Source organism: Anopheles gambiae, chromosome 2 (assembly GCF_943734735.2).
Source record: "Anopheles gambiae chromosome 2, idAnoGambNW_F1_1, whole genome shotgun sequence".
Lineage (NCBI taxonomy): Eukaryota > Metazoa > Arthropoda > Insecta > Diptera > Culicidae > Anopheles > Anopheles gambiae.
In genome coordinates, this window is record NC_064601.1 from 102,839,917 (window position 1) to 102,867,497 (window position 27,581).

At 44.3% G+C, this 27,581-nt stretch overlaps 3 protein-coding genes across 3 annotated transcripts in view; 2 read left to right on the forward strand and 1 right to left on the reverse strand.

Moving 5' to 3' along the window:
- The window catches only part of LOC1277135 (LIM/homeobox protein Awh), a 29,739-nt gene extending 21,117 nt beyond the window's left edge, over positions 1-8,622 (forward strand). The window contains exons 3-6 of the mRNA XM_061646790.1: positions 7,388-7,605; positions 7,678-7,896; positions 8,019-8,159; positions 8,237-8,622. Of these exons, the coding sequence (XP_061502774.1) occupies positions 7,388-7,605; positions 7,678-7,896; positions 8,019-8,159; positions 8,237-8,262 (604 nt within the window). The 3' untranslated portion in view covers positions 8,263-8,622. The remainder of the gene's footprint in view (positions 1-7,387; positions 7,606-7,677; positions 7,897-8,018; positions 8,160-8,236) is intronic.
- A 5,136-nt stretch (positions 8,623-13,758) lies between these two features.
- LOC4576611 (LIM/homeobox protein Awh) lies at positions 13,759-16,567 on the forward strand. The gene is made up of 4 exons (XM_001237834.3): positions 13,759-14,328; positions 15,140-15,321; positions 15,414-15,850; positions 15,931-16,567. The coding sequence occupies exons 1-4, from the start codon at positions 14,323-14,325 to the stop codon at positions 16,116-16,118; spliced, it is 813 nt and encodes a 270-aa protein (XP_001237835.3). The 5' UTR covers positions 13,759-14,322; the 3' UTR covers positions 16,119-16,567.
- Positions 16,568-25,824: 9,257 nt separating this feature from the next.
- On the reverse strand, positions 25,825-27,003 carry LOC133391001 (adhesive plaque matrix protein-like). Its single transcript, XM_061640529.1, has 3 exons — positions 26,924-27,003; positions 26,163-26,812; positions 25,825-26,048 (listed from the first exon to the last, which is right to left on the reverse strand). Exons 1-3 carry the CDS (start codon positions 27,001-27,003, stop codon positions 25,825-25,827), a joined length of 954 nt encoding a protein of 317 aa, XP_061496513.1.
- Between the last annotated feature and the right edge of the window lie 578 nt (positions 27,004-27,581).

The window sequence follows — 27,581 nt, forward strand, 5'->3', positions numbered from 1 at the left end:
ACTTTATGCCAATATGTACCAGATACAACGCATGCACAAAAAAAAAAACTTTAGCCAAGCATTGAATAGCGTTGAACTCAAACAAACAGCGGGAAAATCCAACAGCTCCGAGGGGAGGCTGGTGATCACTTGTTGTGTGTTTGACGATCCTGGTACATTTCGATTCAATGTCCATTTTTTCCCGGCGGGGCAACTCTGCGCACTGTTCGTGATCGCTCCGCCATGCGACGGGCTGACGATGATCGGGCGTTGAAACACGTCCGGTTGCTTGGCACTAGGACACCGGCGATGGCCGCACCGGCGAAAAGGAAATTAATCATTTTCCAAACCGCCTTTGGTTGGCTTATAAAGTGAAATAATTTATTGATATTTCTACCCCCCCCCCCCCCCTCCCCGCTCCTCCGTGGTTCGAGCAAACCCGGCCGTGTTTGCTGTGGTCGCGAAAGGGTGAACAGTGGAATACACGAAAAAAGAGGGCTTTAAATTCACCGCGCAGCCATACATTTGGGTTTTTTATTCGATTGTATGCGGAATTTTGTGCGATCGATCGATCTCCGCTGCTTTCTCTGGTGAGTTTTAATCGATTTGAACGCCCGAAAAAAAAAATGTGACAAAAAAGGCGAAGAAACGATGCTTTTAAAACGAAAGACTTGCGCGAGCGAAGTATCGAATGTAAGCGACGAACCCGGCTGGCTGGAACTGGATCGAGGTACACTGTGTTCGCGAAAAGGATTATTAATCTTTACGGTTCTACCACCTTCCTGAGCTCGCGTCTGTGTTTGTTCTTCCACCCCATTCACCTCCCATCGAGCCGAACAGCTGAGTGTTGCGGGAATCTACTGCGATTCCTGCGCTGCTGCTGGTGCTGCTCTAGCCTTCTCTAGCATTATTGTGACTGGCTGGAGTTTGTGTTTTTATTTATAGACGTTCCATTCCACTTTACTATCCGTTCAGCTTCAACAATGCACAATCCGCTCGAGAAGAGCTTTGTTTTGATTTACCGCTCCTCTGCTCCCCTCTTGCCACAGCCACAGGACGCGTTTATTCGTGAGCAGTGTTTGATGTATATTTATGTTTCCGAACGGCTCTAGGGGGTGCACACAATCGTACCGCTGTGGCCTAAGGGAAGGGTAAGTGTGATGTGGCGTGCGCATACTGAGCGTTGAAATGCCGATTGACAGCCATACGCTCCGCGGGGGAAGGAGCAGAGAAGGAGTTTTTCTCTGTCATTGTTGATGTTGATGTGCACACAACTGACACACACATACACAGTCCCCTTCACACGGGGTCGTGCGTGGAGTGCAGTCTCGGGGAGTCGAACTCGAATCGATTCAAGGATGTAACGCGTATGCTGATTGAGGGCCGAGAAATGCACCGAAGTGAGTGAGTAGTTGTGGTGCAATGCACCACACAGCCCGGGCGTGGATTTGATCTTGAGCGTTACGAATGTTGTTGGAAAATTTTATCATTACGCAAGTGAAATCATACCATTTAATGGCGCACGGCCAGTGAGGCTGCTGAGCTGGCGGTTGTATGTTTATTTTATAGATGGCACACAGTCTCGATCGCGATCACGATCAAGAATGTTGCAACGATAGGGAAATCTTAAAAACACATCAAAACCATACAGTGGTTAACCTCTCCTGCTATTCCATGCTGCGTTGCAGGAAATAAACTTCAGAAAAGAAGAGAACAAACATACAAAAACAGCCCCAACACACACACACACATGCCATGAGGTGACTTGTTTTGACAGCGATTTATTTATGGGCCAGGCGGAATTATTATATCACGACACTTTATCTGACGGGCCCCAAAGGTCTGTCACGTCTCGGGCTCGGGGTAGAACTGTTGTCTGCGCTTTGCGCTCTCAAATCTTCGCGTTTGCTTGCTGGATGAAGGAAGCAGGCGCACAGGCAGTGAACAGACCGGCGATGACTGCGATAAAGAACGAAGGCGTCATTCGGTAGGAGCCTGTCGGATTAGACAGCTCTAAGCGGGCGAGATAGAGCGACACGTTTTGGCTTTAAAATTGCGATGTCATTTGATGCGTGTCAGTGTTGCGAGACGCGGGGGGGGGGGAGATCTTGAAGGAGTTAGGTGTGTTACAGATTTCTGAGCACAAGTTCGGCCTCTAATCCCTAGCAAGCAAGGAAGAGCATCGTGGCGCGGTTTCTTCCGCACGGCGCCAATTCGATTTACGATGGGGACGGGAATTGAAAGAAAAATACAACACACACACACATAAGGAAAAGAACCAACACTTTGGCACGAAGGCACTGTGCGGTAGCCCTTCCCCACCGGTATGACACCGTGGTGTGGCGCGGTGTGGCGTGAGAGCCGTGAACGATGCTCAGCTCCACGCTGGTTATCGATTATACGCGAGACGGGCGATCGCGCAAGACGCCAAACCGGAACCGGTGCTGCACGGTCCATACCCGGGGATTGTATTATCATTTTTATCAATTGGCATATTTATCAATTGGAGCAGTGGGCATTAATAAAACAACACATCCGCCCCGGGTGCGCCCTCCAGCGCAACCCGAACCGAACGCTGGGGATGGAGCGATTGCAATAAAAAAGCAAATCCATCAATCTTCCAGGGCTTCGATGCGGTATGTTGCGAAATAAATATTTATACTGCCTGTATCGAAACCCCTCCGTGCCGTTCTTAGGGCTGGGCAGGGTTTGATGGTTTCCTTCCTCCCCTCCCATTGGTTGTTTTCTCGTGTGACGCTGGGAAGAGCACCAGAAGGAGGCGGAAAAAGAACCAACGGGAAAGATCTAGCAAGGAACGGATTCTGAAACGGTAGCGTTGCCGTGTGATCGTGAATCGGAAAGGCTTGGCAAGGATTGGAGGTGCATAGGGCTGCATAGTCTCGAACCTGAATGCTCATATTGCAGCGGTAATTAAACAAGACATATCGCGCCTTGTTAATCGCGCACGGTGCCTTCCGTGTGGGGACACTTTTTGTGGTTTAGTTCTGCTTTGTTACTCTTTTTTTTCTGTGGTACATTGTTTTCTGTTTGTTGCTATTTTAGCTATCTGAGTAAATACAGCTCTTGGAACATTATTTGATCGTCAAACAATACTCAAGTGTTTCATATATGAGAAATAATGATATTTTTTTAGACAGTACTGAGGAAAATGAAGGAGTAAAACTTGAAACAGCAAGTGGATCAAATGCTATAAAGACTCAAAAGATAAATAATTAATGAACAAGTACAACAAAGATACTGCTTTATCTCGATATTGGTAAAACTAAATCTGTACAACTGCTCAAAACCGGCTTACGCTGTATTAAGGGTGCTTTAAAACAGGAGTTTTAAAATACAGTTCGTGGGTTAAATGCGGCCTCAGAAAACCTAACTGAAACTTTAATTTAATATTCAGCGAAAATGTATATTTGAGCCTATTATAGATGGCACGGACACCTGTTTTACATCCACAGTATATACGTCTGTAGCATTATGTCATGTTCCGTTTATTTTCCTTTCAAACTAAGATTTAGATCAACTTTAGAGTTCTATTCGTCATGTGTTTCTTACGCCTTGTAAAATAAAAATAATATTGGTAATGAAGTTTATATCTGAGTACAGCGTTGAATAGCATAGAAAAGGCAGGAAGGAGCTAATTATTAACATTGCTCCAAAGACCAAAATATTAATTAACAACATATTTTCTCTGGTCTAGTATATCGTTCCACATGCCATTTGGTTTGGGAGGGAGTATCGATTGACTCGTTCCAGTTCGTCGCAGGTCCATGTACCACCATCAACGATCCTTATTTGTGATTACAAAGTGTACGCCGAACGGGGGAAGAGCAAGCTTGGGATGTGTGACAGCGAGCGGAGAAAACATCGATATTGCATATGTTCCACCGGGTGGAGATTAGAATCTACGAGCAAAGTTGGTCGGGAGTTGTTCGGCGAAAAGGGAGGGGGGAGGGACATGATCTTCTTCAACATTGAGTGGATGGACGAAGGAGCTTGCAAGGAGACTGGAGGCTCATAATCGCGCACATGCCATCGTTATTGGGTCGCAGCGCATTTTATGCGCTATGCTTCCGCGCCAGCAGATGATGCGATCGTTCCCGTGTCCCGTTGTTGTTTCTGTTGTTGTGGCTTGTTTTGTGGTTTGCGGTTGATGTGTTGTGCTGATGTTGTACGTCCTAGCCAACTATGGCCCCCAATGATTGTGGCTCATGTGTTCGTGTTGTCATGCTTTTATGTGTGCACTGTTTGAATTCACCACAGTTTTTTTGTTTTGTATCATCTTTTTCCCCATTGGTTTGTGAGTGTGAAATTCGGAGCCGTGTTGAACGGTGTTTTACAACGCCGGTCAACCGGACGCCGGTGCCGCGTCCCGTCAACGACCACAGTTGACTGATGCACACGGAGTGATAAATGTGTTTGGCTCTTGGTACAAACGAGTTTATGATTTATCGTCCGGCTGGTCAGCGGGTCGCGGACCATATCGCAGCACATGGCGTGCGTACTCGGGCTCCGGCGACCACATATCGCTACCCCACACGCGCCGAGAGACCCTTCCTTTCCGCACCGTCCGTGCTGATGTTTTGCTTCCGAACACACGGCTTCTAGCGTCGTGCGAGATGGTGCTTGCTTATTTTTTTGTTTTAGTTTCAACGTGGATTATGCAAGGAAGCAACAATCGCGCACACTTACGACGATGATGATGATGATCGGCTTATCAGGCTCGAATGGTTGGAAGGTGTTTGAGGTGTTGCGGAGTGAAACAAAACACACACAGGAATAAAAGGCCAACGATGCGTTGCTGCAGTGCCTTAATTGGCGTGCATTTTTATTAATAAGCCAGCGAATCCCCGATACCTGCTCGTTCGTGTCGCGTGGAATCACTTTAAGGTGATTTTACGTTTGACTCTGCACTGCAGGATACTGGCAAATGAAGGATGCTGCTGCTTGGTGCAGGTGAAACAGATATTGATATAATAATAAAATTAATTAATACAAGACAAAGTAGGTTTGCTGGTTAGTTTACTAAATCCACTCATACTGTTATTTTAGTACAAACGAATACTGCTGAACATTCTACATTGTTGCACCGGCTCAATCTAGTCTCCTCTGAAATTCAACGTTCAAAAATACACTCTAAAGGCAAGCGCCAACCAGTTTGCGGTAGTGCAAGGTAGTTACGTGGCATAAAAGGAGTGGCAAATTCCACCCTCCCCGCACCGGCCCACCAGTCATCAGCCCGGTAGCCATGCGTCACGCGGAGTTTTAGGACGAGATCACATTTCACTGTCGTGCTGCACAGAATGCGCACCCAGCACGAGCCCACGGCAGCTCGGTGTTTGACAGTGTACGGTTGATCTCGTTTCTGTTACGAGTTTTGTTGTGGTTGTTGTTGTTGTCTTGCTTGTTCTCGACACTTTTTCCCTTACAACGCGATAATTCGATCGCGGTGTAATATGCAAATTCAAGGTGCAAAACAAACACACAAAAAAACGCGCACAGAACAGTCAGTAGCACCCCCATGACGTCCTTAACATTGGTCGAATCAATTTGGGTTGAGGTTTTTTTGCTTTCAGTGAGCTTCAAGCAACGTCAGTGTACCTTCTACCATCTTTTGGTTTTGTTTTAGACCATATGGGAGTACAGTACAGACGAGTTTTTGGTTGTTGCAATGTTCTTCGTGTTGAAGATGAGTTTTCTGTTGCTGTTGCTTGCGCATAAAGTGTTGCCCTTCAGACGCGGGAAGTACGTTCGAAGTGCGTTGTCGTCGGACAAGTCGTAACAGCAAGAGCAAAAAATAAAGGCACAACTATTATGCTGCTGCCAGACGATGGAGAATGATTGTTTCGAACTTATGGAAAAAAACGAAAAAACAAAACAAGCTTGACGATCCTGCTCGATTCAGAAGTAAAGCGCACGGTGCAAAAGAAACAACCCTTCATGCAGGGGGCAGGAAAAACGGGACAGCGAAAGGTGTCGCAAAGACGTTGACCACACCGAGACCCGTACACGCACACACTCGAGCGCGTTCGCTGGTTCAATTAAAATTAAATAAATAACAGCGCACAGAATAAATAAATGAATGAACCTGACCGAAGGCGCGCGCGCGCGCCCTCTCCGTGGTTCTGGGGTTGAGAATCTGGGTTTTGAATGAAATTCGCGACACGGGTAGGAGGATCGTTCGCGATCGTGTCTCCGCAAGCCGTGTAGGAGCCAGCGACAAAACAAAAACGGCACTCACAGCGGGATGGGGAATTGTTTTCATTCTTTTCCCTGTTGTTTTGTTGTTACAAATACGTTCGCCGGCGATGTCGCGCACCAAAAGCGGAAAGATATCTACGATGGACGATAATTAAATTGGGACTACCTGGGGAGTTTCTTTGACCGGGGCAAATGGGTGGTTCACGCATTGTCACACAACTGGTAACTGGTAACGGGTTGCCGAGAGCTGGGGACGCGATTGTCATGGGGACACTCTCCTCCAATGGGTAGGAAACATGGTAAGTTTGTACGATCGTTTCGATCGTACCACCGGGACCAGGCAGGGAAGCTAATGTGCTGGACACGTTTCCTTAGAAGGTGCGCGATCGATACTTGGCGTGGTTCGATCGCGAGCGGGACAGGTTCGAGGCTCGCCGGGTACGATTCGATACGCGTACAAATTGCGGACGTATATCGCGATGATGGTCAACGATTTGGTGCCTGACCGTGCGGCGGCGAAGGAAGCCGTGAATCACTGCGTCCCCGCGTAATTGGTTTCGATTGGTGATAAGTGTCGATTAGGGATATGGAATTGGAGGGGCATTGTTGTGTTGCAGACGTGTTAGATTGTTAATCAATGTTCGGGTTCCAGCAGGGTTAGAATCCTTGTTTTAAAACCAGTATAAGTTAAGGCAATGGGTTTTGATTGCAATTAATGCATGAATTAAAGATCAATCTTCAGATGTTATAAAGGGTAATTCTACAAGAGATTACAACTAATAGGGTATGTTGGTATTCTCATAGTTAGCTCATGGCTCTAACAGGTTGATACTTCAAATCAGAACCTATATGTTCCATTGAACTCCTGTGAGACTCATCAACTGATATTTTGTGAATTAACGGCATTATTCTTCAATGCATTCGATTTCTCAAACGCTCAATTCCAATATCCCAATAAACCTTCTCTCACCACCGCAAAATCTTATTAGAAAGATTGAATTGGATATCATGGACATCATTGATTTGAAGATTTCTTGATTTGAATATGATCGGAAGGTTTATACTGTTTAGTTTGCTCAATCGAATTTGACTTCCATAAACATTTGCAGAGTTTTGCTTGATGGTTGATAGTACGTTGCATCCATTTTGATCTTTGTTTTTCCCTCTCGTTATTTCCTTCTCCCCACAACAGAATGTTTGGCGCCAAATGCTCCAAGTGCTGCCGCACGATTGCCGCCTCCGACTGGGTGCGGAAGGCGCGCGATCTCGTGTTCCATCTGGCCTGCTTTTCGTGCGACACTTGCGGCCGGCAGCTCTCGACCGGCGAACAGTTCGCCCTGATCGACGATAAGGTGATGTGCAAGATCCACTACATGGACACGGTGGAAGATGGATCGAACTCGAGCGATGGTAAGTGACCGTTGCCGTCCGGCGTTGCGCTGCGTGCCCTGTTGGCTCAATCATGCTCAATCTCCCTTGCAGATGGGTGCAGCAGCGACGGCTACAACAAGAACAAATCGAAGCGCGTCCGGACGACCTTTACCGAGGAGCAGCTGCAGGTGCTGCAGGCCAATTTCCAGATCGACAGCAACCCGGACGGGCAGGACCTCGAGCGGATAGCGCAGCTGACCGGGCTGAGCAAGCGGGTGACGCAGGTTTGGTTCCAGAACTCGCGTGCCCGCCAAAAGAAGCACACCCACGGTAGGTGATCGATCGGTTTTCTGATTCGAATTCGAGCTTGAAGCTCTGCGGGTTTTTTTCTATTTTGTTTGGGCAGTCTTTAATTCCTGGTTTCTTTTATTTTCTTTTCCGTGCTACCTCAGTTCCACGCGATCACAACCCCAATCTGTTCAGCGCACTGCGACAGGACTTGAACAACAACAGCAGCGGACAGACGAGCCTGGGCGATCACGATCACGGTCCAGGGATGGGCAAACATCCCGGTGCCATGTTCAACTCACACGGTAAGCATCGGAGTGAATGAGAGAGAATGACATTGGGCCTTTCTTAAGCTTGCTTCCGTTTTTTTCACCCCAAACAGTGAACCTCATCAATCTGATGGTGTAACATATGGGTATGCAATCACTGTTGCACTCGCCACACGGAGGAAGTTGCCAATTGGATGATTGCTGAGCCAGCGACCCACTTGTGTAGAACATACAGGAAACAAAAAAATACCAAAGAAACTATTTAAGCAGGAAGTTTTAGCACAAATTGCACCCACATCTGTGTTGCGTTCGTTTCGCAAGGACAGACGTAGGCCTCATAATAGCTGAGAGCTGAGGTGATCACAAAACAAAAACGTGACAGTTTTGTGAAAAGTAAATGCATAACTCTAGTGAAATTCCAACCGTGTGTATAAGTTATTGATGTAAATGTTTTTGAAAAGTTAAAACAAAACCAATACCAATAAAACAATCCAATACAGGTAACGTGTGAGTGAGTTCCTATTTATGAAGTAACACCTGTTTAACACATTCGAAATGGAAAAGCAACACAACAAACGTATCGAAAAGGATAAGTACAGCTTTACCACTTCTTTGCTCTCTTCCGTGTACAACATACACCAAACCCTTCCCATTTCGACATTCGCATCCGACACACGATTTAAACGGGCCCATAATAGCACAGTGGCCTCTGGCCGCTCTGTTCTCAAATGACAGATGTATTGTTGTCTAATGATATAAAGGCTCAGGAAGACGCGTACAGGGGCTCATGTTCACCGAAAAGCCGCGTTCAACCCGCGGCAATGATCCGATTACGATACGAAAATAATGGGATTATCGTCCTGCGGGATAAAGCCTACGTGTGCCTATGTGTGTGTGTGTCTGTACAGGGTAGGCCGTTATCCCTTCGCAATCCGAACCAGGTCCTTCCAGCACAGTAGCACCGTAGAAGCACACAAAAAAAAAAATGAATAAAATATTTATCTTACGTACTTTCGAGCAAAATCAGCACAAAACTCACGAACGAAGGATTCTGAAGACGGTAAAAGTTTTTCGTTTGGAGCGTTCTCTCTTCTCCTTGTGTGCTTCTAGGCAACGCCTACTGTTCCTGTGTTGGTATGGTGAAATAAGTTACCGTTGTATTTGCTTTCTTCAGTGTTTGTTTGTTTGTACGTTTGATTAGAAAACAAATTCGTCTTGGAACCCCCAGACGTGACGTGCCCGGGCGTCCGAAGGAAGTCCGTGTGTCCGAAAGTGGGAAATACATGGAAATTAAATAAAAATCGTTACAAATGTTTTCGAGCCGGGTCGATAAGGGCTGGACAGAGAGTAGCCGGAATATGATACAAGAAAAGGGAAAGTTTTGCTGCATGTGTTTTAGCAGGTTCGTGCTTTTTGTATCGAATTGTGTGACAGATGTAAGGGTAGGGGTTGTTTCTTTAACACTTTTTTGTGGCAACAAATGTGTGTTTATTATTCAAAAGTTTAACACACATATTTCGCTATAGCTAAACACCCGTAAGAGCATAAAGTTTGTTCAAATATTTAACCCAAATACAACGCCTTTATTCATGCTGTATTGATTTAAATATTCATCCCTTCGCTTCCGCATCACTGTCGTTTGTTCAGCGCCATCTCCCACCCAGCCCCTGCGTATCAAATGAATCCTCCCGGGACCGCTTGAACAACCTCACCCACACGACACCAGAGCACAGAAACAGCAGCAGTCGATGAAGCGATTTACAAGCACCTAATTTAATTACCGACAATTTAGCCCCTTTTTTCATTCGACCGTGTACGGCAACGGCAACGAACCTGTCTTAGAACCGGGAACAGCTAACGCAAATCCTCCCTGTCTCACCCTTCTCGTACCAGCCTGTGTCCTGTGTATTGCGCTTAATCCGTACAATGCGGGCAATTGAGCTGAATCGCCCTGGAGGGGGCTTTGAAAAATCACCCGCAAGAATTCGCAACCTGCGCCTGGCAGACTGTGTTCGGAGCCGTTCGTTCCCTTGTGACGTCTAACGCCTACCAAATTTGTGCCACAGGAAACAATCAAACACCGTATCCGGTGCCGATGAGGGGATGCATGTGTGTGTGTGTTGGAAACCGGAAGCAGAATGGATTTTCCTTTCGACACAGCGGGGTGGGATGGGAAATGCGCCGAGGGAATGCTTTGTACGCACAACGCTTTTCACCTGAGGCAGTCGGACGGACCGCATGCTGTGGGCGCTGAAACTGATCACTTATTTGTCGATTGTTCTTTGGGTGGGTGGGAGGTCCGTTCTTTCTTCTTGGTGGGTGTTCTAGGTGGGTGGTTAACATTTTCACAACTAAGGATGATCAAATTGCTGATAGTTTTAGCTAAGGATGGGATAGGCAGTTAAAACATTGACATAGAACTCCCTCGGGGGAAAAGGGTAAATAGAGCGAAATGAATGTGATAGTTATAATTATTTATGATGGGCGTTAGAAAGTGGTGTAAATCGATCAAACTCTGCAGAGATTGCTATTTGAGCTGCGAAGAAAAATACTTTTCGGTTCGAAGTATCAAAATAGCATGTATTATGTCATTATAATCATCGCTTATTGTTTTAGTAATTTCAGATCAGGAACTTAGCATAAGTCACGAGTAGACAACATTTCCCAGTTATTGAAGTATTTCTAAATCATATTGTGTAGCTCAAGTGAGATGAATATTTCACATCTAGAGCGTATGAGTATGTCAAATTATATAAAAGTAATTTAATAAACGGTGGAAAAGCTTTTTCATTTTAGTGAAAGTCCTAGGAATAGTACTGGAATTTGGAATAAATTCAGCTCATACCATAAAGCAATATGAAAGTGGAATTAGGAAAATATTTTTCGATTTTTGTATAAATATAACATTGCTTTCTTAATAAAAGGCATTTTTCCAGAAAATTTTATAAAAAAATGCAGGAATATCGTTTGAACGAATTTATTGTAAATTCTTACACATCGAACATATTATTCCGGAGTAGTCGGAGTTTCGGGCTTATAAGATATATTTCTATCTATATTATATCAATTATTTGTTTTTACAGGTTATTTTAATTTATTTCCTAAAAAAACACAACTTCAAATTTGATGTTTGAATTAAATAGTAATACCTGTCTGACTTCGTTTAATTGCAGTCTTTCCCCGAGTTACACGACACTCGAGTTACGCGAATTCGATTTACGCGAATTTTTATATTCGATTGTTCAGATGTCAAATTAGTACAATTTTCTCCATCAATTGTCAAATGAAAGATTATTTGCATTTTTTCAAAAGTTTTAAATCACTAAAAAGACAGAAACAACCAAATTTTCTATACCAATTGTATCAAATAAGCTATAAATTACATAAATGAACTAAATTCAATCAAATATCATTAATAAAGTATATTTTGACTGTAAAATGTGATATTCGACTTACGCTAAAATCCGCGTTACGCGAATGTCTCCGGAACGCATCATTCACGTAACTCGGGGGAAGACTGTAATCCTCGTTGATGATTCTTCTTCTTTTTGGCTCAACAACAGTTGTCGGTCAAGGCTTGCCTGTACCACTTATAGCAGGATAGTAAGTCCTACGTATGGCGGCACGGTCTATTTGGGGCTTGAACCCATGACGGGCATGTTGTTAAGTCGTATGGGTTGGCGACTGTTCCATGAAACCGGCTATAAGACCGTTGATGATTACAAGGCATTTAAAATGAAAAAAAGCTAAAAAAATCAACATTTGAATACGAAAATAGTGTAAAGTAGCCTTACAACAATTATTATTACTTACGAGTTAATATTTGAAGAGCTTTTTTTACAGCGTAACGATTTGCAAACAGTTCCAAATTACACACAGAACACCCAACTTCTCACTTCGTACTGCCACTGCACATAACAAAACTATTATCTTCCTAACAATGAGGCTGGTTCAAACTTGCTACCCTTTTTGCGCAAAAACAAACTATTCCTCTACCTGAATTGATGCCATATTGATTGAAGATTTGAACGAACCTAACAAAACCAACCATCCCACTGTTGAAGTAGCAAAAGAAACACAGCACTTCAAAAGAAGACCCTCACACACAGGGTCCATAGAATGCAAACGAGGTAAAAGGATGCAACGGAAAGGTGTGGTGTGTTGAACGTTTTCCATTCAGCGCACCATTACCCGTGTAGTTGATGCGTTAAAGCGAGCTGCTGCCGTTCAAAGCTGTCAAACGGTAGCAAAAGACTTTAAAAGCAATGTCACACATTTGACCACTACCTTTTGGCTATGCCCCGGCTATGCTACAGTTGAGAACGTTTGAGAGTAATATGTCTTCCTTCTTTTGTACGTACCCTTTCGGATCAAGCGTCTTGTACGTGGACCAGGTGGACAAAGCCGTGTGCCGTACACGATCTCGTCTAAATTCATCATGTATCGCCCGGAAGCTGTTTCGACACGACCACCGTTTCAGGGCAGGCTTGTTCTCCGCGACACCGGCCGGTCGGCGACCTTCAGCTCTAAATCGTCTGCTTGAAAGGATGAAAAATTCGTCACACGACATCGCTAAACGGTGACGGCGATGGCCTGACAAACTAGACACAGACACATACATTGTGTTAGCCGGTATGCCACACCAGAAGCTACATGCAGGACACATTTGCATCTGAATGGGACACAATTATGCAACACCCGGGTATGTCCGGGCTGGTCGGGAGTGGGTGCCGGGTGGACTGTCAAAGGTATGACATCACGTTCCATGACGATGACACTTTGCGTGTCAGTTTTTGGACAGTTTGTGGGGGGGCCGTTTCCCGACGGAGTCAACCGGAAGCGAGACTTTAGAAGTTGGTAGACCACTTCAGATGTTGAAGAAGAACAGCTTATGAGAACTGAAGCACAAGAATAATGCGCTCTTGCACAACGCTTATGCGTTCGAATTGTTCCGTCAGAAGTTAGTGGCTTTGGAACCTCACTCTTCTTTTTAGTTCAACTTCTTGAATGTGGCTACAGAATTTTCCATTGCTAATTCTTCAATCAATTTGCTTATTCCTTGCAAACAAAAAAAAGTCTCCCAAACCAGGAACTTCTAAAGTGACAAAAGCGAACGCCCGTGAAAGCGACTACTCGGAAGTGTCGATTCAAGGGACTTTTCTCTCCCTTTTCTACGCTGTACAGAACTCGCGCGCCTGAATCGAAAACAATTGAGTCAAGAGGGTGCTACGGAACTAAATACACACACACACAGCACCAGTCCATCGAAAACATAAATCGCGCATAAATCGAAGGGGCGTGTTATGTTGCAGCCCCTTTTTGGTTCGAGCGAGTCATCTTTATCGTGTGTGCACCCCTACCCCTACAACCGAAGGTCAGGGAAGAGAGGGGAGCCCTAAAGCTGGGTTGTGTACGTCGAGTACATAGATCTAAGCTCCTGGCAATGGAATAGAGTGTGCGCGAACAAACCCCTAGAATGTGTCGGAAGGGGGAGATGAAATAGCCTAGAAAGAGAACGCACCAAAAGCAAACACGAACGAGTCGGATAGAGAAGTGTCTATTCGGAATGGATGGGAAAAGAGAACCCACAATACCACCTTTACGCCGTCGACTTCTTTGGCGGACGGGTCTCACCGTTGGGAAACAACGTATCTTCTCATCGAACTCGCACTCACCCACGGACACCCGGGGTGCGAGTTTCAGTTTTTCTAGCCTTTTGATGCTGCCGGGTTGAAGAGGATCCGTGTGTCCGTGTGCTCAGTTCGAGATTGACCTGCGACGGTGGCTGACGCACATCCGAGAGGGTGCTGGGACAGCTGGGCAGAACGCGAAAGGCAACCGCGCGGAAGAGTTGGTTTGTGGCTTAAAGTTAACAATATAGGTGTGTGTGTGTGTTTCGTGTGAAATGTCAGTTAATCGCGTTGAAAGAGTGCATTGAGGTAGATAGCTCCGAAAGCAGAAAGTGATGCTTGTTGAAAGTGCATTAAGAAGGACTGAGTGATATCACCGATTGGAATAAGGTGTGAATAGCCTGTGATGAACTGTTCTGCTACAAATTTGTTAAAACAGTGTGAATTGTTCCTGAAGTGAAAGGCGATTGTTCAACCATTGTGTAACGGACGTTAAACACAGCGTTTGTGAAGGACTTTTATTGGAGAATTTATTCCAACGTGCATCCAACTTCTTTTCAAGTTCTGAAATGAAGGTAAAAGAAAGTTCCTGTAAGCGTTTCATACTGCTTAGTTTGTTTGAGGAGAAGTTATTTTAGGATTTTTTTGATGAAATTGAAAAAAAAAAAGAAGTTATCCAATTAGACCATAGGATATATAATATTCGATAAGAATAAAGAACATTAAACGAGAAACTTAAGCAAGATTACGATGAGTTAGCAACACTTTGTAAATTATGTTCATTACATTGATTATATTAAATAAAATCTTAAGAACTCAAATCTTATGTTCTTTAGAAATTTCGTTAGAAATTTGACAGTTTATACTTCTGCTGGTGAAGTACATTTGAATTACAAAATTGATTTGTACTGAAGATATCAAAATTCCTTTTCTTTGTCTAATATTTTTCATAGAACATTGATTAACTCTTGAACTAGAGTTGGATGAGATTGAAGCTCACATATTGACGGATTAAATATCACAGTTTTCATATATGTAAGCCTACAATGTTGCATCAATTAAAAACTTTCTTAGAGAATAAGATTTTGTAAAATGATAAACTAAAAGCTCTAGAGAATAATTAGTACAGCACCACTCAAATAATATATGAATCAATGATTATATCAGTTTTACAAACAATTGAAATGTGTCAGAATCTTGATAAAAAGGTAACATTAAACTCAATAGTAGTACAAAATATCCAAAAAGTAAATAACAAACCAGAGTAGCCTGGAAAGAGAATATACAGCTGAAAAAAGCAGAAAACTATATCTTTCAATCAAAAGAGGATCGAAAAAACTCAAAACTATATATGACATCTCGTGCTTTGCCTCTGATCGTTCACAGACGGAATTTAAAACATGCGGTAGCTGTGCGGAACCGATCACCGATCGCTACATCTTCGAGGTGAACGGCAGTGCGTGGCACGGGTCCTGCCTGCGCTGCACCGTGTGCTTCTGCCCGCTCGAGCGTCAGGTCTCGTGCTATCTGCGCGACGGTGACATGTACTGCAAATCGGATTACATCAAGTAAGGCATTCGCACGCGCTTATCATCCGTCCGCGATCGCATCTAACAGGTGTTATGGTCTTTTCCCTCCGTTCCTTCCCTCCCCCTTACAGAAAGTTCAAGACGAGCTGTGCCAAGTGTGCCCGCTCGATATCGGCCACCGATTGGGTACGGCGCGCCCGCGAGTACGTGTTCCATCTGGCGTGCTTTGCGTGTGATTCCTGCGGCCGGCAGCTATCGACGGGCGAGCAGTTCGCAATCTGCGAGGATCGCGTCCTGTGCAAGACGCACTACATGGAGCTGATCGACGACGGGACGACATCGAGCGAGGATGGGCTGGATGCGGACGGGAATGGGAAGAACAAAACCAAGCGCATCCGGACGACGTTCACGGAGGAGCAGATCCAGATCCTGCAGGCCAACTTCCAGGTGGACAGCAACCCGGATGGGCAGGATTTGGAGAGAATTGCGCTGGCGACGGGGTTGAGCAAGCGGGTGACGCAGGTTTGGTTCCAGAACTCGCGCGCTCGCCAGAAGAAGCACGTGCATGGTAAGTGTTTCCGTAGGGATTGAGACATATTGTAGTGTTTTGAGTGAACTAATCTGATTTTATTCAATTTTATCCAACAGTACCACGAGCTCAGGATCTGTTCAATGGAATGCGCTCAGATCTGAACAATAACAACAACAGCTGCAGCAGCAGCAACAGCAACGATGGCCCACCCGGACACCATCTCGGTGGCGTTGGGCCGGAGGATTGCGTTCTCGGCAAGACTTCCATCTTTAACTCGCACGGTTTCATCAATCTCGTGGTGTGACGCGACCAGCAGCGGGCATACCATCGCTGGATGGATGTTTGCGATCAACAGTGCCATTGACCAGAATCGGAAGTACGCGGATGAAGTCTGCGGTGTAAGCGTGTCACCGTGGATCCGCGTTCCGTCCGGTTCCCTTCGTTCCCTGACGAGCTGCGCGCACAAAGCCACGTGCTTTGTGGTTTTGCTCGGCTGCATCTTGGCAATCTTGGAGGTCGGGACGATGGACGAAGAAACAGTCTAATGCAACTACCCGAGCCGACTGTTGTGTGGATGGATGGCAATGGCTCGGAGTTCTAGGGCAATGAATTGAGCTAAGGTGCGTGCTTTTGTGTGCTTCGCTTCTACAGTGAAGCTTGCCAAGTGATTTGTGTTTCTCGAAGTGCTCTGGAATGTAAAGAAGATCAATTGAGGATGCGATTGAATAAAACAAATTGAAAGTCGAAAGTTTATACTTATTGTGTTGTTGTGTGACAGACGTTAACGTTGATCGTGGTTCTACAGATGATAAAATTCTTGTTGGCAGAAATTCAAGAGTTAAATCTCTCTTTAGCCGGCCTACGGTTAGCCGGTGTGCTCAGTGTATCGTCTTTAATTGAAACGTCAAACGAACGATATCTCCAGTTGCAAGAGTAATGTAGCTATAAAGATGGCACAACCCTCTTCTTGAAACAAATCACCAAATTGATGCTCTAAAAAAATTACAAAACTTAAGCAAACAAAAAAAAGTTGTAAACCCGTTCGAGAACGTCATGGGTGGAAAACAAATACAGAAATTAATTTCATAATTTATGATCGTACAGCTTCATTCAGGTGAATCACACACGACAGCGACGCCACTATGGGCGCATTCGATTACTCCCAGTTGAGCAAAGCATGTACCAACGGACAAACAGCTTCGATCGGTTAATTCATGGTTGGTTTTTTGTTTTGCTTCTTTCTCCTCCCGGAGGGCTTTACTCACAGCGCGCAAATAAGTAAAGGGAATCGGTGGTCAATTACTCCGCCTCGAAACGTCTCACCGATCGAGCGGTTGATCGAGGAAGTGAAAATAATTGAAAGCTTCTGGCTAGTAGCCAGAATGGTGGCGGAGATTTGTTTTAAAATCCCCCATTTCCCACCGATCCCACCTTTTCCCGGGGGGGAACTTTTCCTTGCGGTTGCTTTATACAATGGCGAGGTGGGGACGGGCGGGGAGAGCTTCAATTTCGTACACGTTCGATTCGATACTAAACGGAGCGGTGCCCATCTTTGAGGGCTTTTTGCCCTATTAAACGTGATAAATGGTGCCGATCGGGCCCGGGAGGCTTATCGTGGAATTGGTTTGCATTGGGACCCGCGCATGAAGGTATCGGTTGCGCAATTTGGTCGTTTTTTTTAGCCCGATCGTTGTCGCTCCAGAGGTGATCGAAATGGTAGCACGGAAATCGAAGCCCATTAATAAAGGCGAAAAAATGGGTCTCTCAAGGCGTTTTGGGTGAGAGTGTGTGTGTGTGTGTATATGCATGCATGTGTGTGTTTTGCCGGGCGAAGGAGCTTTTTGCTGCGGGGAATGCGTGATTTTGACACATTTGCGTGAAGGATCGGTTTGGGTTTTGGGTGAGAGAAAGTCACATTTTGCGATGTCTCGTTTGATGTGTCACTACTTTTATTTAATAAACAGACAGAGTTTAGAAACACAAGACTTATATAAACGACTAATGCAAGGTTAATTGTGATACTAGACACTGTCCTAGTAAAAGACAGGATCTAATTACGACTTAAATGTATAGTCAATTCCAAACTAAAACGAATCCGAGCGCAATTAAACTGCAATAAAGGGATTTCTACTCAGTTTAACATCTTAAACTTTATTTCCAAACCCTTAAAATTTCATTTACGAGGTAGTTATACCATATTATCACTCGGAGTCGGCCGGAGTCAGCAAGAATCGGATGCGGAAACGGTCTGAGCAATGTATTTGAGATCAAGAGCTTTATTACGATTTGCTCTCTTAGTCGTCATGTATGCAGATAATATACAACATTTAAATTCTAACACTGTATATATACGAAAACATAAAAGTCATAAGCGCAGCTTAATATAAAAAGGCAAAAATCTTAACATATTACGTCAATATGAAGTTTTTACTGCTTCCTTCACAGGCACGGAAGTCGTCTAGAAGCAATCTGTTACAATCTTTTATTTTGACTCCATCCGACGATTCCAACTCAAACCCCTGACGACTTGGACTCTTGACGATTCCAGATGATTCCGAATAATGATCGAACCTACCTTCTGGAGTCAGATCGGTATCGTCTCCAGTTTTTTGTCAACTTTAAAAGTTGTTTTCCTCAAATGATACCAGTTACACTGTAGTTAATAGACCTGGATTGGAATAGTTGAAATAATTAATTGTTACGGATAGTTGGTTAAAAATGTTGAGCAACCCTGCACAGCTGTATATCCTGTTTTAATCTGATATAGAATATTTTTTGGAACATTAATAAACTATTGAATAAATTGGCAAAAATCGAACAAGTCTTTACAAAGTTACCAGAAAAGAAAATTGATTCCAACTAGCAGTTTCTGTACCTTTCCTAATTGAAGTGTATGTATTCCCTAACAGTTGAATATTCAAGTTGTATTGGAATACATTAGTGCGTAGTGTACAAGAGCACACAACACTAAACAAGAGCTTCGATACACCTGTTCAAGCATGCTTGAAACCATGTTGGGATTGGATTTCCGTATCGAGCATCGCACCGTGTCCCAACCTACTCAATATTCAAATCAATTCCAGCAAACGGATCGCTCGAACAACGGAAGCTTACACTGGGCGTATGTTTCACCCCTCGGCTAGCTTCGTTTTTACCCCTCTCTCCCCCTTCCTTTTGTACACTTCCGAACAAATCGCTTTAACAACATATTGAACATCAAAACGTTCAATCGTACATCGTCATAAACATATTCGTACAGCTTAACAACTCATCTCCAGGAGGACATGGAATTCCGCTCCCAGCAAACTCGGTCCTTCGGTTTGAGCAAACTATTCGTAATCATACCGGCTGCAAAACAAAAGAAGGATGCCACCAGAGGTTTTATCACCTCTCATATCGTTACTTTTATTAATCCTAAATGTCCGCGCGGTAAGATTTATGCAGTATTTGCACTGCCAATTGGTTTCGCGGTTTAATTTATGCGCACAGCGGCCACCACGCAAAACAAAAAAAAAACAAAGGGAAACATCAAACCAAGCTTGAAAAGCATCGACAACCTGCGACGCTGCGAGGGGAAGCAGAAGGTACAAACATATCTACATGCATCATAAAAAAGGCAGCAAAAAGTGTCGGACGCTTTTCCAACCTCTTCGGAATGAGGTTGCAAACAGCAAAACAGCATACGTTCCTGAGGCACCGCACCAATGTATTCGATCGGCTCGGGTTGTAAATAAGAGATTTTATTTCCATTTCCTTCCCGATGCGTTCCCGAAGGGCGTAAGAATGTTGCCGCCTGCTTTGCTGGACTGGGGAGCGTGAGGTTGGTTTTCGAATTCGATCCATACGATCGTTTGTATGCAGCAGCCTGTTTCCGTTGAAGCGATCGTTCTCGCACGGGCAGTCCAGTTCTTCTGTCGTTCAATAACTAATTGAAACATATTTCGTCGGTTCGGGGTTGTGGGTTCGGTTGGGCTTCAAATTAAAATACTCCGTACCGATCGTAAATCGATCAGCCAATCGATCGACTTTGGGCGCCCAAAGCTAAGCCGTTGACCATTCCCGGTGAGCGGATCCCATCGCGTTGAATGTTTTACAGCCTGCCCGAAACATCAACTCCCGGTCTTTACTTTGTATGTTTTGTACGGGCAAGTACCAGTGCTACCTGTCCCAGGGTACGCTACTCATTCTGCAATGGTTGGTTGGAGGGGTATGCTTTTTCTTGCCAACGTCTTAAACATAAATTAAGACAAAAAATTGGACCGTTTGGGGCTGATCTTGGGGATACATCGTTTTTGTTTCGCAGATTCTCAGTGGGTTTTGTTCTTTTTCTGCCGTTGTTGTTTAACGTAAGAATGCATTATCGTGCACAGGTTGGTAAGGTTCAATTTGGTTCCTTCTCAACAGCGTCAAGATGGTTCACGCCAATGGTCACAGGCAAGATCTTCATCTTGCACTGAAGGGTGCTGAAATGCAGAAGCCCAAAGCTATTATCGGTTTGAGTTATTCTTGCAATTACCGAATCGATCCTCCCATCACCCGGTTGTGATTGGATAATGAAAGCTGGCGTTGTTTACCTTTTCGCCACCGGTATGATCGTTTGCGTGTAAGCAATGGCTGAGAAAGTGTATGCTTTTTTGAGTGTGTGTAGGTTTTTTTTCTTCCAGCTGTTATATTTCGTTCGAAGAACGATTGAAAAATGTGCACTTTTTTGCTACCAATTAAAACCAGCAACTCTGTTTCAAATCATCAAACAAAGTTTACGATCGATGGTAGGATTGGGGCAAAAATCGATATCTTTATTTGTTTGCTGGCGTTTTAATGTTTCAGCAGATGGCGGCTCTAGCTTTCAAGTAAATTGTTCCTAATCATTGTACCATGGTCGTAATGAAATACAAAAATCACTGAGGTTGGGTCAAAATGGTCCACGATCTCTAAAGAATCGTTTGAATAAGCGATGGCCATTTTATAAATAATGCGTCATCAATACTATTGCCATAACTAAGTATAATCCGTAATGTTTACTTCAATTCTATCAATATGTAGATCTTTTTGTTTGACTAGGATAACGTCTCAGATATTTCATATATATCTTATTAGATTCAGATCTCCTTCATCGCTGTTTTTTCATTGGTACGATCAATTGTTTTGGGTATTAAATTCTTGATGGAAAGATGAATGAAAAAAAAAAACAAAACTTGAACGAGAAAAAGCTATGCCACCTGACAAAAGCTCATGTCTCTGCTGTCTACTCTTTGTGAACCGCATCAAAGATATGCTAAACATGAAAAACTGTTGATATTTCGTTCATAAAACACTAAAAAGTAACTTTTCTCGTCGCTGCTCCAGGCTACAATCTAGTGATAAAATCTCAACAAACTAATGAAAGCTCACGTTTTGACTAATTTATCATGATTTTTCCTCTACCGTGGATCACACGCAATATCTCAGATTGCGTTGCAATACATCATAGTGCACACATTCTCGTATCTCGTTACAAAATGCTAAATTTAAAGCAAAATGTGCAATACTTACCTGTCAATTTCCAGCATTATCTTCCGACCACAATTGAACTTCTACAGCAGATCGCCTTTTCCAAACGAATATGAAACAAACCGACAATATGACCATGACATTCCAGGTTCACCGGTCAACCGATGGTACGGAACTGAGATGCTACCGAACCACACGGTCACTTTGCGTAATCAATTTCACCTTTGTTTAGGTACACCACGGAACGAAAAAAAGCACTCCAAACGACAGTTGTGGACAGCTACCGAAAAAACAAGCAAACACAGCCACTCAACACGCGTATCAATGTTGATCGTACGGGCAACTCAGCGACACACTGAGGGCCCCACTGCAGGTTCGTTGTGTGTGCACTCACGAAATAAACCATAACGTTGTGCGGTCAAAACTTATAACTTCACTGTGGCACGTAAACGAAACGCTGACTTGTGCGTAAACATAAGACACCGCGCGGTCCCGAAGAAGGTGGTCCCGTTCGGATGGGTCCAACGCGGTGTGTCTGATAAGCGACCCGGTGCGGAAGAAAGGTGCGCATCCTTGAACCCTTGGCCAGCGCATTATAAAACCGTGCTGGCGCCGGAAAAAGCAGTACACTTTGCTTCCGCCTCTCATCCGCTTCGGTACGCACCGATACACCGCATTCCCGTGCAATCGCTTCGACATAATAGTGTTCCGGTGTGTGCATTTCCGCTGTTACGTAGCCGCTTCCGAGTGAAAATGAGTTCCTCAATGGTGCAGATTGTTTTCGGTGCAGTTCTCATCGCGCTGCTGGCGTGCTCGTCTGTGCACGGGTTCAAGGACCAGTACTTCGATATGGCAGAGTCGGAATCGCAAGAGTACGTACCGACCGTGGTTGGCGAGGACAATCGGCTGCCCTGCCCGTACGCTGCTCACGGTGTGCGCCCGCCCCAGGGCGAATGTCAGGACTGTGGATTTGTGATCGTGGAGAAGCGCCATCACTACTGCATTCCCGGCAAGAGCGTCATCAAGGTGCTGCGTCGCAAACCGTCCTGCAGCTGCAAGGGACAGAACCAGCACGGTAACATGGGCACGGGATACTACGGAGCGGAAAGCAAGGTTGTGCCGAACTATGAGGCTCCGTCGTCGGCTGCTCAGGGACCGTCGCCGGTGGCGGTGAGTGGAGGCGGATCCGATCAGGTGTCGCGAATGCTGCGCACGCTCATCAACGATCAGCATCGCGGTAGCAGCTATGGGGACGTGGTCGAGAAGGCAGCTACTCCCCAGTACCGGACGTTGGATTCGAACAATGCTCAGCGATCGTTCAACTAAACTGCCGAATAGAGAGAGAGAGAGAAAAGGAGAGTAGGTTGGATAAAGGATGTAAATAAGTTATCAAGAGCTGGGTGGGAAGATGTTTCATAGTTGATTTTTGTTTGTTAAATGGATTAAATTATTCAACTACCGGTAAGGGAGTAATATAAGCGTTTTGTTACAAAATAAAATAATATTCAAGCTGCGCAGCTTTTATGCGAAATCAAAAGGTTGTTAGATTTTTATTTGAACTTGATGCGATCATTGCTCGATTTACTTCACATGATGACAGTGAAAATAATAAAGCTATAACAATATTCATAACAAGATCATAAGTTTGTCAACGACCGTAAACAAAGGAATCAACCATACTGCTGTTACTTTCGTTCCTCGTGAGATGTAAGAAAAACTGTCAACCACCATTAAAATCGTTCAAAATTTGATCTTGATCATGAGCCCAAAGTACCATTTGACACCTACATGAACGAGTTGGCAATTCGTCTATAGTTCAATTCTTTTGCAATCCACAGGAAGCGCCATATTAAAAACGAATAGTAAAAATGTTGGAATGTTCTATGAAACTTATGGAGGTCCAAAAGCCATCATCTATGCAGAAAAGAGCCGTATGTGGCTCGCGAGCCGTACTTCGCTGGTCACTGACTATTAAACTATTAAAACTATTAAAACTATTAAAACTATTAAAACTATTGACTATTAAAACATAGATTGTACAGGCATCAAAACGTGAATGGTTCTACACAGTGCAACACGATAGGCAGTTGGCCTAGTGATAGTTACTGAGAAATTGAAGTTATTGAACCAGCTATGCAAGGATTGAATTCATGTCTGAACGCTTCGGGTATAAATGGGGTATCAAATCCGGGATCCATGTAGCATATCCTCAGCACGTTGGAACGAACAACGAAAATTAATTCGTCGCACACGGTCTACTACAATGAAGGGATATGGGACATTTTCTTGTCAAGATCTACCTCTGAACTCAGCCATATGCAGAAGTTTGTACTTCACTGGTACCGCCTTATCAGTCTTGGTGCTTTAATCGTGCTATCATCTGAGACAGTTGTCTTACGAATGATGCTCTGGGTCCTGCCTTGTATTGTGTCTTGTCATCTATAACGATTGGGCGACGATTGGGACGATCGGGACAGTTGTCTCTGGGTCCTGCCTTGTCTTGGGTCTTGTCATCTATAACGATTGGGCGCTTTTGGTATAAGAATTTCTAATGTTGGGGCCCTTTCCGTTGTAAGTTCGTAGGCTGAATTTCAGCCTGTCAGCTGTTTGCATTGTATAGCAGTTTTCGTGTAGCTATCTAAGTGTGTATAATATACAGGTGGGCTTATCCCAAGGTGTATGAATTTAGAAGGCTGATTTTTATCGCTTCTGCTTCTGAATGAAGATTTTAAGAGTGTTTTGAGTATTCGTCAAGCCTCAAGAAAGCTTGTTTGAACAAATGTGTTTACCCATTCTGTTAAAAAGTGATATTCAATTTTGGTTTTAAAAAACATGCTATGAGACCACCTGGACTACATACACTTTGATTCTAGATTCCACCACGTGATCTCTTTAATGCACCTTGGGATAAATGTAAACAACACCGTGTTTTCGAGCAGGTACTCGAATCTAATTCTAGCTTTGAGGCTAGAATAATCTAGACTGAAAATTGCAGGCTAGTTTTTTTGTGTGGTTTTGTATGAAGTGTTTACATGATTTAAGCCTCCAACTGTCAAACTCCATACAAAAACCTGACTAGAATCGTGAAGGGCCCCGTTGTTCTATAACATGAAAAACTCTGTATAAGAACCATGAAAACAATGTTCCTAGCATGGTAGTTGAAATCTGCTACATCGTTCTTATCATTACTTGATCTGCAAAGTTTAAAACAGTGACACGCTCTCGTAGATTGTTGATGGTCGACGAAAACTTTTGAAAATTACGATCAAATATTGAACTGTTTATAACTTCTACATAGTAAACATTATCTAAAATTCAATGACTCAATTTTCTATAGCGTAAGAATCATAGTAGATCGATGAGCGTCAAGCCATTTTTTAGCAGCTGGTTATCTTAGGGCAGGGGCCTTCCAAACTTTTCAGCTCGCGGGCCGCATTGCTTCAAAAATAACTATATTGAGGGCCATTTTACGCTACCTTTAAATGATGAGTGAACGTTTAAATCTCGTTTTTACAACAAAATACTAACGATACTAATACAGTTTCGTGTTACTAAAGCTTGATTTTTGTCTAAGAAAAGTAAAAAAATACATTTTTATTTGAATAAGTCATAATAACGTAATATTTATATTAACTCTGGCAAAGTCATCGTGGGCCGCATTATAAGCGCGGGCCGTAGTTTGGAGACCCCTGTCTTAGGGTAATATTTACTAATTCTAGAACATGAGATTCATCAGTACGAGATGGTGGTCTCTGAATGGGAATCAAATCATTTTCAGTCTTGTCATATAAACATTATATATGTATTAATTAGACCAGTGGTCGGCGTAGAAAGGGCTGTATGGGTCGTATTGTAGTCTGAATGGCACCTCTCTTTCTTTTTTAGAATGATCATTTATTGTTATGGTTTTTCAATTAAGCGGATTACATGGAAATCTACTGATTTTTTTATTGCGTTTGGATTTACATGCACCAAATTTTGAAGACCACTGCATTAAACAAATCCATATACTGCATGGGACATCTTCAGCCACACATTAGAGCCTTTTGCCGCACTCATTACTGTACACTTGCACGAGAGTCATTCAGGCACACATAACTTCATTTAGTGCAACTTATATTTAATTATTATTTACACATTCCTTACGTGCATGGTGTCGCATAAGATGCAACCCCTGTTGCTGCTGTTATCTTTTGCTTGTTGGGTACTTTTTTCATATTTTTTACCACCAGACACGTCTTTATGCAATCACAAGCCGGACGTGCCTCAGGGAAAGATCGTGAGAATAAACAACAATTTGATGTTTCATCGTTCATCGTCGTTTTCTACTTTTTGGGCATTAAGGTATTGCCGCTGTGAGAGTGGAGAGCGCAAGAATAAAACCGTAAAATATAGTTTAGAAAGAAAAATCAATGATTGTTTTTTTTTTTGTTTAAGAATTGCTCTGCAAATTTATTAAAAACATTTACAATAAATAACTGTATGCTAACAAAGTACATCAAAACACTTTCCCACTCGCTCTAATAGCCGTAGCTATGGCTGGGACGCGAGTGTTCAGCACAGCCGCACGTCTTCTTCGATGTCTTCGGATAGGTCGGTACCGATGCCTTCGATTCGTAGCTGCCCGGGCTGGGCTTCGGGTAGCTGGGCGCATTGTACGACATCGAGGGGTAGCGTGGCGCCGCCGTGTACGGAGCGTAGGTGGCGGTCGGTGGATGGGCAGTGGGGTAGGTGTAAGGATGGGCTGGCGGTGTGGGATGCGTTGGGTAGGAGGTAGGACGGCCGGTGGTACAGGGAGCCGGAGTGGTTGGCTTATAGCAAGGCTTGGGAGTAGTTGCGCAAGGCTCCTTTGGCGCACCGTACTGTACACGCGCATATGATTCTTTCGGCGGGCTGTACACTTCATGCTGCTGGGCGTAAGACTTCTTCGGGGATTCGTACATCTCTACCGATGCTCCGTAGGTCGGTTTCTGCACGGGGTAAGGCTTCTTGGGCGATTCCTTCTCCGGAGCGTAGGTCGCTTTGCATGGCACGTGCGGAGTGTACGGCTTCTTGGGCACTTCGTAAGACTCCTTCTCGGGAGCGTAGGTCGTTTTGCATGGTGGAGTGTACGGCTTCTTGGTCGGTTCGTGAGCGCAAGGCTTTGGCGTAGGTTCGTACACCTTGTGCACTGGTTCGTAGGTCTCCTTCGGCTTGTCGCACGGCTCCTTCGGTGGCGCGTAAGGCTTTTTGCTGCATTCGCACGGTTTCTTCGGATATTCGCAGGGTTTCTTGTGCTGCGGTTCGTACGGCATGTAGTGGGCGGGCGAAGTGGGTGCCGCTGGATCGTGCATCAGCGAGCAGATGATTTGCTGGAGCAGGTTCTTGGACAATTTCTTTGGTGCCGCCCCAGGCAGCTGCACACAGATTGACACGGGCAGCCGTTTGCCGGCACAATGGCCATCCTTGCACGGTCCCATTGGCATGTAGTGGTCGACGGTGGTCGGATGTTCCTCGCTGCTCTCGACGCTGCCATAAAGATGGGCGCTAGGAGTTTCGGGATAGATTCCTACCCGCTTGCTCGCAACGTAACTGTGAGCAGGACAGTCGGCGGGGGATGCTGGAGCTTTTGCACCGTACACTGGTGTCATGCTGCTGCAGCTAACCATCTGCATACAGATGACGAGCAACGTCGAGCCGAAAAGTGCTGCCAGCTTCATCTTGTAGCAATCGATTCCGAATTTCACCGAACTTTTAACACTTTTAAAGGAAATGGTTGTAAAATTAACACAAATTTGTAGAAAGAAATTTTCCTAACACCACACACTGCTAGTCACCTTCTTTGGAGATCCTGTTACTCAAACTCGCTGTTGAGCGAATGAAGGCTGAATGATGAGTATGATTGTTGCACCACGCGCTGTTGGTTTATATAGTGCACACGCAAAAAGCAGCCCTTTTCAGGCGTGCTGTACAGGTGTCGCATAATTGGTTCGCATTACGATACCGAACGTGTGACGCACACGTACCTTAAAAAAATTAAAACTAGACGGGGCCCGTTTGGGGACCCTTGGCTGCGTCCGACGGCTAATGTTTCACTGATAGGGAGTGTACAAAAAAGTGCATCACGAAAATTCCCCGGGTCTGGTCTGCACACCGAGCAAAAGAACGTAAAACGTGAGTGTGTATTATTATTATGACTATTGTTATAGTTTTAGTTACAGCAAAACGAATGATTACAGTGTTAACTGAACGGTTTGTCATAGGTGACGCAAAACATAGGCGTAATTTAGAAGTAGTT

What these genes read in the sequence shown, in the direction of transcription:
- LOC4576611 (XM_001237834.3), top strand. An exon ending in TGCAAATCGGATTACATCAA is followed by an intron (nt 15,322 to 15,413) that starts GTAAGGCATTCG and finishes TCCCCCTTACAG; the next exon opens with AAAGTTCAAGACGAGCTGTG. An exon ending in CCAGAAGAAGCACGTGCATG is followed by an intron (nt 15,851 to 15,930) that starts GTAAGTGTTTCC and finishes TTTATCCAACAG; the next exon opens with TACCACGAGCTCAGGATCTG.
- LOC133391001 (XM_061640529.1), bottom strand. Translation starts at nt 27,003, where the DNA reads ATGAAGCTGGCAGCACTTTTCGGCTCGACGTTGCTCGTCATCTGTATG. An exon ending in TGCAGCAGCATGACACCAGT is followed by an intron (nt 26,813 to 26,923) that starts GTACGGTGCAAA and finishes TCTTTATGGCAG; the next exon opens with CGTCGAGAGCAGCGAGGAAC. An exon ending in ATATGCGCGTGTACAGTACG is followed by an intron (nt 26,049 to 26,162) that starts GTGCGCCAAAGG and finishes CCACACCGCCAG; the next exon opens with CCCATCCTTACACCTACCCC.